The following is a 9,811-nucleotide window of genomic DNA, read 5'->3' on the forward strand; positions in this document are numbered from 1 at the left end:
ATAATTGTTTGCTTAAAAAGTCAGCTGTGATGTAACACGATACTGTAGTGTGGCATGAAACCTGTGAATACATGTTAAGGTTGATGTGATTTTATTAAGCAACTTAATGGTTGTGTTCCTTTGTTGTTTCTAGGAATGGAACGTGTTGTGATGTTGTATCTTGGGCTCCACAACATCAGGAAGACTTCCATGTTCCCACGTGATCCTAAACGACTGACTCCATAGAGAGGCAACTGAATTCTGTGGACTCACACTTAGCTGACGGTTTTTTTTGTTTGCTTAGAACTCAAATTTAAATAGGGCATAATGTGTTGTACTTACAGCTCATTCGTCATTTTGACAGTGATAATGGAATACGTGACAACTTAGTGGTTAAACTTTCTTGTTACTCAACTGTTGGTTATTACAAGTTATAAAGCTAAGTAAGTGGTAGTAATTGGTATAATTTATTTATTAGTGGGTCCATTTCCTTATTGGCTTCAACAAAAGACATTTCAAAAGCTATATAGCTCTTTCATTTTGCTCCATGGTAACTGTTACACAAGTACCAATTTCTATCAAGAAGAAGTAAAACCACTTTAGTTGCTTTTGTTGTTTACCAGTATATTAAACAAGTTAGATGTGATGTTTCAACTATAGTAGAGACAGTATATTCCTTGTTCCTAGTGAACTGTATTTTTGTGGTGAAAGTAAGTCATGAATATTAGTGTTGTACAGTGTAGTGTGGTTAGTTGCTAATTGTTTTATTGCTGGTTGTTAATAACCTCTAAACAATTAATTGAACAAATTGATTATTGTTGACTTAATTATGGGATAGTAAGGGTATTTAAGCAGTGTACTGTGCCTTCCTGTTTATCTGAGACATTTTGAGTCTGTTTGTGACCTTCTCTGCTGCAAATATGCCTGCTGTTGGCTTGTTTCAACTGCCTTCATTTCTACTGACAACATTGGGAATTTTTGAACTGAGTGTTGTGTACTCCCCTGGTTCTGAAACTTTCCATTTGACTACTCTGGGAAACAGCCAGGAAGCCATGCGTAAGTTGGTGTGCTTTCTGCTTATTTGTTATTTCATATTTTTATATTAATAGGAGAAGCAAGGTTTGATCCATGCATTCCATTTACTGAAATAGCAGCGATTCCTCGACAAGCATATATAACTCAAGAGTTCTCACAATACGAAGGATCTGGTGGACCTAATGATACAAAGATCACCGATACAGTGTACCTGTTTGTTAATGAGACCTCTGGAAGACTGTCTGCTGTTAAGGTAATACTACAAAGTGACAGAGAATCCTTGTGTGTGTACATTACCAATTGCTGTTATGATAATGTGGAATATGATAATGTAAGGCTTTAGGTTATTTCACTGATGAAAGTTAAACAACTTGAACAAACAGTAATTTGATATTCCTCAGAATGCATAACATCGTTTTGAGATGCACAATAGTAAATTGGCTCTATTGGTTGAGTAAGCTTAAACTCATAACAAATTCATTAACAGAAACTGTTTGAAAGTTGATACTTAATGTAACCGCTACTTTGATAAGTTGTTGATGTCCACCAGTCATGTACATTATTGGTTTCTGTTTTGTTGTACTAGAATATGACTGATGCTTCAAAAATTTCCATTATCGATGAAGATGGGTCTGATGACAACTTTTTAGTTGGCTATTGCAACAAAAACCCCACAGATCCGCCAAAAGATTCTGCTGACAAGAAATGCACCAAGCTCTTTAAAGGAGTGATACCCTACTCAACAACACCGGAGAATTTGACCGTTTTAGATTTTGAACACAGTTATATTACCACTGAGGAGACCCAGTCAACAGATACGTTTGCAGTTGTGAACTTGTTTGGCCGTCACCTTGGCTCACTCAGCTGTTGAACTATTTTTAGTTAGTATTTAATTTTGTATTGTATTTTCATTGATAATTTATAAAAAAAATTAAATAGAACTTCATATAAAAGTACATAAAAATCTGATTACAAGAAGATTAAAAATTGCTTAAAAACTTTTTGATAGTTGACGATTATCTAAGTGATAATGATTGCTATTGATTGAGTTTGTTCTGTTTACAAGCACTGTGTTCCTTTCTTTGGACGAATGTTTGCCAGTAGTGGAATGATGTGGGTATCTTTGTGCCTTGTTGTGAAACAATCTCCAAGTTTAGCATGTACATGGTTATAGTCGGTGTGTCCATCGGTCTTTGGAAAAGCACCTTGTAAACAAAGCCTAGTGCCAGTTTCTTCATCTTCGTAATACACAGAGTAGACTTTACCATGTGTATCTATTGACTTTACCAAGAATGTGGTTGCCTGATTTTCATTCTGTAAATAAAACAAGTGTAATCAACCTGCTATTAATTGTATTTAATTCTGTTATTACCTTGGTCAAAGCAAGCTTGTATGAGTCACCAGACTTCGCTTTTATTAGTGTGATATAATATTTGATGTTATTTTCTTCTCGATAGAAAATTGATGGTGTGCAATCATCGCTGCCAAAAATCTTACGTTTTCCTTCCATTGTAAACATAGCTATAATGAAAGAAAAGTATTTATCATTTTTGCTTCACATTTAATGTACATGCATATAAGCTGTAATGCTGCAGTTTAAGTTTGCATAGAAGCTTACCAAGACTATTTCTTCCAACTCCTCCCTCTATTAATCGTAATGAGGTACTGCTTTCATCAAAGAATACTTTGTGCTCAAACAAGCCAAGTGTAGTGAACACAATATTGGCTGTTACAACCAGCGTTAAGCCGGGTCCCATCATCATAACCATCTTTTCTTTCTTGTCAAAGATTATTCACTTTTAAGCTTACAAACTGTTTTGTGTGCTACAGCAGTCTGGTCTGTTCTTTTATAAGAGTTGCTATGCTTTTTCTGGCTTCAATTGTTGATGGATAAATTACCTTATTTTTTGTTTGTGACATTTTTGGAATGTTAAAATTGGAAACCTAATGTTGATGCCAAGTAGGGCATTACAGTTTTGATATGCTGTGTATGGCAAAACAAGGAACTGGTTTTTAATATTTCCAGGAAACTAGGATTTTCCCTAAAGAGGGCTCATTCTGTCTGCAGCTAATCAAGATACTTACACTCCTAGGCTTCATACACACTGAATATCCCATGTAACTGTGTGTGTGTGTGTGTTATACTGTATAGAGTGATTGTTTAGTGAAGGTGGTTCATTAAACACCACCATATAAATTGCCAGGGATACCATTTGGTCAGAGAGAGAATGGTGTTACAGAATGCTTACGTGTGTAGTGGAGATTATTGTGTATCAATGATGGTTGCTATATCATCTCAGTTGTATGTCAAAAGTATCTGATTCATCTTAGTTGCTTCTGAATCAGAAACGTCACCAAAAATCTGTAAACATTTCTTCTTTATATTCTCCAGGTTTAACCACTTAGTGAACTGCACTGAAATCATGTCACATTAACTTTTTTGAGGATGGCTTTGTATTCTTTATTATTCAAGCATTTTATTGTATAGGTTATTACTCTTGGTTCAGATAGTTAGATGTCCAAGAAAACTACTAAACACGTGCACCATGGTAAAATTAGTAATGGCTGGATCATGTTCTAGGTAGTGAATCTTGCAGGATGATGTTATTGGTGGTGCTTTCCGTGAGTGTTTCCTCCAACATAAAAGTGTCTAGCATTTGATAGGATAAAAATTTTTGCAATTGCATTATGCACACATTCTGAGTCACTAATTGGCAATACATGGCCAATGGAATTAGTTGACAGGACCAATATGTCTGTAGAATTCCTTCACTAGCAAGTGTTAATGTCTTATTCATATAGCTGCATGCCTATTAATGAAGGAAGCCAGAGAGCTAATGAATCACGATACAAGTTTGCAACAGACACTCCATTGTTTAATTGTACCTTGTGTAGCAGCAACATACTGTATTTGTAAAAATGATCAAATGGGAAGTACAGCAATCCTTGGATGGGCAAAAATCAAGATGACCAGATGGTAGTGATATTGATACCTACATGTGTTTATGTCGATTATGGTTGTAACTCTCACAATCTAATATATCACTGTTACTATGGTGTTTAGTGTTGTGTACACTGTATGTAAAGTTCAACTTATAGGAGGAAATTACTGAGACTGGCTGTCTGTCTTAGCTGTCCTATATTTCAGACACTTTGAAACATTTTCAACTTTCAGTATCACATCACTTTGATATATACCAGCTGTTATTTGTCCACTAATATCCATATAATATATGAACTCTTGCTGGGGCTCATATACTGGCAAAATCCCCAATACTGTAACATATATTCCAAATTAATGCTAATAGCTATAACAGTCTACTGTAACCATGGTAACAATGATGTAATTGATGGTGATGGAAACCATACACATATCATGATAGTGTAGAGATTGATTTCATCTTAAATATCTCACCGTACATATTGCTCAAGAGAATACCTCAATATAATGTACTGAATTTATAACTGAGTCCACAATCAAAATAGTACTGGGATGCATGACATATGCTTTACAATGTGTTTTGAATGTGTCCAATATCTGTGTACGGGAATTCTGATTCAGCCCTACTATCAGCATTGGGCGCTTCCTAGGGCAGACTGGACTGGTGATCCAGTGGTGACTAGCTAAACAAGTATCTGATTTGCACAGCATGGGAGACCTTTTGAGTGCTATATAGATGTGTTTCATAACTCTAATGCTTTATAGATTCATGCCATTCTATAGATATATAACTTAAAACTAATGACAATCTGATATTACTGGATAATTTTAATGTGAAAGATATCACAGTTATAGCTAACTGTCTTACGCGTGTGTTTTATGTGTATATGTAATTCAGTGTGGAAGAACAGCTGTTAGCTGAAGGACTGAGAACTAAAAGTATAGAATAATATAAACCGCAACAGAATAATGAATGTTGAGATTTTAACCTCAGGCCATATGCTTTCCTATTAAGCACCATAATATACTTGATGCATTTAAATGAATTCTAATTCACAACACGTGATGATTAACAAAGTAGACAATTATGAATTCATTATTTGACTCTGATTGAGCTCAAATTACATCATAATTTGGTAAACCACACAATTTGAAAATAGCGCACTATAAAGCTGAGCAGATATTAAAATAAAGTAATTTAATCAGTGGACATTTCATCTTACATTATCACTGACATCATGTCATAAAACAATTTAAACACAAACCACATGACTATAATATCATGCATTTTGACAAAACAAGTTTGATTGTAAATGTTTTGACAGTCGGTCATTGTTTTCTTGCCACACTGGCCCACTGAAAATTGTTTAACTTATAAATGCAGAGTGAGTTATGACTTAGCAAATCACAGCTTTTTAGTTTTCAGTTTAATTTAATAATATGGCCTCATGTTTGTGTTTCTTCTGTTTGTACGAGGAAAGGAAAGCCACAATGACAAAACACAACTTGTTTACACAAGACCAACCTCCAGGTAGAGTGGCCGGATATACCATCAAAGTGGTCCATTGGTCCTAATGATTGACAAGGCAATGTGGAGTAAATTTGTATACAAGCCACTGTCTGTAGATTGCACGAACCATTAGACTGTATAAATAATAGCAATTGTTTAGTTCCCTTCAAACAGGAGGTTGAGCTTTTGAAGGTAGTAACTTAGTATTATATGACCAAGTAATGCATGTAACACAAGCTACCTTATAAGGTATTAGAAGGTTGAAAATTTCTAGAAGAAAGGAAGTAGCTAGGAAGCTGGTAATGGTGGTTGAATGGTTAGTGCAGCAGAACTTTCTTGATTATTGAAATGACATTTCATCTACCCTGCTAGCTAACTCACGTATTGAACTAGAGAACCCAATATCAGCACCTTGACCAGAACGTTTCAATAGTTTGTGAACTCATACTGTTGGTGCTACTCACACCAACTATAATATTGTAGAAGATTTTAATTAGTGTTCATTTGACAATCGTCCATAACCTTTCAGTTTTCAATCCATTCAGTGACTTCAAAAACCAATTACATCATTCCATCATATTTGCAAATAGCAATTTGTTTGCTTGAGTTGTTTATCAGAACAAAACACAAAGAATAAATTCGTACATAGTTGCATTTGCATAGATACATATATAGTAACTGAGTGTTTGTTTTATTCAAACCCAATGCTACTGAAATTTATAATTGTCACCTTTTAAAATTCAAATCTGGACAAAAAACCCCATCTAGTGTATATTTTTATATGCTCACCACTAGCAGGAAAACAGTCTGTTTGAGTAATTGTTGTGTTTACAACAAGTGCATACTTAGAAATCACACCATATGCCCACCAAATAAATTCATTGTACACATCCGGAAGTCACAGTAGCTACTCAGCTGCCAATATATACTGTTATGTTCCATTTAAGTAACACTTGTCATTTTATAGCAGTGATACAAGTAGAGTGACAAATTATTTCTCAGTTTAGTAATACACAGCAGAATGGAAACAGTTTTGGTTATTTGGTTTTATGCTATTCAAGTATATTTTGCTGGTTTAAATGAGAACAGATTTATTGTTATGCAGAACAATGAAAATTTCAGGACTTCTTGTCTTGCACCTACAGAATGTAGCAGAGGTAAGTGGCAGCTAAAACAGTGTAGTATATAATAATGGGTGATGTTTCTTAGCTAAAATGAATTTGTATGTGATCCGACACACACCAGAAATGTTTGCAGATAACATGAGACATGTCAAGATTGGTTTTCATGATACCCACACCAATAAGAACTTTTATTTGGCAACCTCAACTGAAGTGGGAAGAGAAACTGCTATAGCTGCGACTGAGGTTAGCTGCTTTTGAGAAATTAAGTTAAAATTATTTGTGATCTAGTAGTGTGCTCACATAAATGTATGAACTCTCCATAAATGTTAGTGAAAACGTTTGCCTTAGGTTTGTAAACGCACCCTTAAAATAGTCTCAAAAAATTATTTTTAACCTCTGTGTACACTGCTTGGGAGCTAAGGCTGTGAGCGAATGTATTTAGACAATATCCTTTTAAGCTTCCTAACTTGTGGATTTGATACTTAACAAAATTAATTAATTTAGTTTTGTTTCTGGTTGTGCTGTTTGCAGGCTTAAGTGAATAAAGTTTTTTTGTGAGTGAAGCACTGGTTTGGTCAGTATAGTGTGTGAACACCAAACCTATGAATGTTTTACAAATGGCATTATCCAATTATGAACCAATTATGTAATTGTTGTGGTGTTTCAGTCCACTCTACTCATTATCATGTCACCAATGTGGTCAGTTAATGACCTTTCATTAATTGTTATATTTTGCAGGATTTTGATGAAGCTGTGCTGTTTGAGTTGACAGTGGAGAATGATGTAGAAACAATTGAGGTTTATGACCGAATGTCAGATAGATACCTTCATGCCATGCCTACAGCTGAATGTGCTGTTGGAGAGCTAATATTTATCGACAAAGACGATTCTGCAAGAAATGACAGCAGCCTGAAGATTCACGGAGCCAAGCATCCCTACTTTGACAAAGACTTGTCTTGTTGTTGATATAACAAACTGCCAACACATACTTATCTTTAGGAAATTGAAAATTTGTGTAGCATGATATGTAGTATATTGCAAGTGTATCATATTTATTTCATGATGACTAGTTCACCAAAGTGATGTCAGTAGATACCATAAGTGTTCATGTGTCTTCTATTAGAATGTTTCTTGAAAATATAAAATTTTACTACCTCAATATCAACTGGTACATGGTAGTATAGTGCAACACCAGAGATCAGATGTACTGTATAACATCATTGTGGTGCCATGTATCTTAGCAGAAATGCATACCAAAAATTGCAAACATTTATCTACAAAAATACCAGATAGAAATAACTCTCAAGCCTCATATCATTATTGTATAGCTTGGCAGAGCAGAACAAGTGTGTACATACAACAACAACATGGTCACACACCCTGATTTTGACTTGGTGCATACATAACTCTACTATGCGTATCTTAACAATCCATACAACATCCCTCACATATGGGCTATATAGGAGAGTGACTGATACATAATGTTCTTTTATGTAAATGGAAACATGATGAATATGATGTACTCTATACAAGAATAAAACAAACTTCATCGCAATTACAATGGACGTCAACACGCTCTACGTAAACATATTTGCACCACCTGCTATAGCATATGCACTTATATGCCACAAATCTAATTTATTGTGCGCATGCTCTCTCTCTTATAATAATAAATACGCGGTACGCATGTTTGAGTTATATATACTGTTGTAACAGCTTAATAATTTAAGTTTTACAGCATCAATGGCAACTGTATTCAGTACCTGGTTTTATGCCATTCAAGTTTTCACCAGCTTAAATGAGAACAGATTTGTTGTTATGCAGAACAATGAAAATTTCAGGACATCTTGTCTTGCTCCTACGGAATGTAGTGGAGGTCAGTCAATTATAAAAAAAACTATAGTATAACATGATGACATTATTTATAGCTAAGTTGAGTATGTATTTGAGCCAACACACAAATAATATGAGACAAGTCAAGATTGGGTTTCACGATGACTATTATGATAAGACATTCTATTTGACAGCATCTAATGAAGTCGGAAAAGAAGGCACGATTACTGCGACCGAGGTTAACTTATGTCCTTATTATTGTGTACAAGCCATTGACCATAAAAGTACAATGTATATGTACTCAATTAAAACAAAACCATTATTTAAACAGCTGCAAATCAGACAATCAAGTTGTGGAATGCTAATTTAAAAATTGTTAGCAAATTAATGTTAGCTTATTTGTCTGTGGTTCAGGTTATATCACTGTACGCCCTATTCATGTTGTGGACAATAAAATGTAATTACATGTTTACATTACAAAGCACTCTAAATACCACCAGCTATTATCCAATTATTTACTAATTACTGTTGCATTATTTGCTGGTATTGATAACTGATTACCCTGTCTTTCATCTATTAACAAGTGTAATGACCAACTAATTACTATAATAGAATGGGTGAGCAACACATACTATATATCACAGGAGAGTGACCAGTAGTAATTACAATAATAGTCAAGCTATAAATCCAATTTAAAAATAATAAAGAAATTAAAATCAAATTAATGTGTTGTATTGCATTCATACTCCATTTAGTATATACTGTTTCCTGTATAGGATTTTGATGTGGCTATCTTGTTTGAGATGACAGTGAAGTCAGATATGGAGATTGAAGCATATGACCCCATATCAAAGAGATACCTTCATGCCATGCCTACAGCTGAGTGTGCTGTTGGAGAGTTAGTGTTAATTGATGGCAATGATGCAGCGAGGAATGAATCCACCCTGAAGATTTATAATGCTCAAGATGGCTACTTTTCAAAGCAGATATCATGCTGTTGACCTGTCTGCAGCTCACAGTATCGACATTGACTGACAACCCTAGCTTGAGTGTAGTAGTAGTAGTTTAACTCCATATAAAGTTATGTAGTTTATAAGTGATCAATTTGGTTACATGTAGTTAATTATATGATTTTATTTAGTGTAGTTACATTGAAGATATTGATATTAATAATGTGAGCCAAAAAAATTAAAATTGAAGTTTATTTACTATCCAGCTTAACCATGGTAGATAGTAACAAAGTTGGTGTATAGCAAGCTATGTTTAAAACTAATGCTTTAAAATTTTTCCCAGGAAAATACTTACAATGAGGATTGTAATACACCTCTAGAGAGCTTTAGCTTTGCTGCTGTCAGTGAACAAAGTACTCTAATATAACAATCACTGCTT

The 9,811-nt window shown here is 34.5% G+C and overlaps 5 protein-coding genes across 5 annotated transcripts in view; 4 read left to right on the forward strand and 1 right to left on the reverse strand.

The window, feature by feature from the left end:
- Positions 1 to 368, forward strand: part of LOC136236149 (aspartate--tRNA ligase, cytoplasmic-like) — a 47,913-nt gene extending 47,545 nt beyond the window's left edge. Inside the window, exon 21 of the mRNA XM_066026254.1 lies at positions 134 to 368. Within this exon, the coding sequence (XP_065882326.1) occupies positions 134 to 225 (92 nt within the window). The 3' untranslated portion in view covers positions 226 to 368. The remainder of the gene's footprint in view (positions 1 to 133) is intronic.
- A 129-nt stretch (positions 369 to 497) lies between these two features.
- LOC136236154 (uncharacterized) lies at positions 498 to 1,955 on the forward strand. The gene is made up of 3 exons (XM_066026259.1): positions 498 to 1,035; positions 1,089 to 1,267; positions 1,601 to 1,955. The coding sequence occupies exons 1-3, from the start codon at positions 900 to 902 to the stop codon at positions 1,883 to 1,885; spliced, it is 600 nt and encodes a 199-aa protein (XP_065882331.1). The 5' UTR covers positions 498 to 899; the 3' UTR covers positions 1,886 to 1,955.
- On the reverse strand, positions 1,918 to 2,813 carry LOC136236156 (uncharacterized). The gene is made up of 3 exons (XM_066026261.1): positions 2,633 to 2,813; positions 2,387 to 2,535; positions 1,918 to 2,328 (listed from the first exon to the last, which is right to left on the reverse strand). Exons 1-3 carry the CDS (start codon positions 2,781 to 2,783, stop codon positions 2,074 to 2,076), a joined length of 555 nt encoding a protein of 184 aa, XP_065882333.1. The 5' UTR covers positions 2,784 to 2,813; the 3' UTR covers positions 1,918 to 2,073.
- Positions 2,814 to 6,400: 3,587 nt separating this feature from the next.
- On the forward strand, positions 6,401 to 7,668 carry LOC136236274 (uncharacterized). Its single transcript, XM_066026406.1, has 3 exons — positions 6,401 to 6,622; positions 6,675 to 6,832; positions 7,328 to 7,668. Exons 1-3 carry the CDS (start codon positions 6,487 to 6,489, stop codon positions 7,553 to 7,555), a joined length of 522 nt encoding a protein of 173 aa, XP_065882478.1. The 5' UTR covers positions 6,401 to 6,486; the 3' UTR covers positions 7,556 to 7,668.
- Positions 7,669 to 8,264: 596 nt separating this feature from the next.
- On the forward strand, positions 8,265 to 9,633 carry LOC136268237 (uncharacterized). The gene is made up of 3 exons (XM_066063516.1): positions 8,265 to 8,465; positions 8,518 to 8,660; positions 9,199 to 9,633. Exons 1-3 carry the CDS (start codon positions 8,333 to 8,335, stop codon positions 9,421 to 9,423), a joined length of 501 nt encoding a protein of 166 aa, XP_065919588.1. The 5' UTR covers positions 8,265 to 8,332; the 3' UTR covers positions 9,424 to 9,633.
- The last annotated feature ends 178 nt before the right edge of the window (positions 9,634 to 9,811 follow it).

The sequence above is a fragment of the Dysidea avara genome, chromosome 10 (genome assembly GCF_963678975.1).
Source record: "Dysidea avara chromosome 10, odDysAvar1.4, whole genome shotgun sequence".
In the NCBI taxonomy this organism is placed as follows: Eukaryota; Metazoa; Porifera; class Demospongiae; order Dictyoceratida; family Dysideidae; genus Dysidea; species Dysidea avara.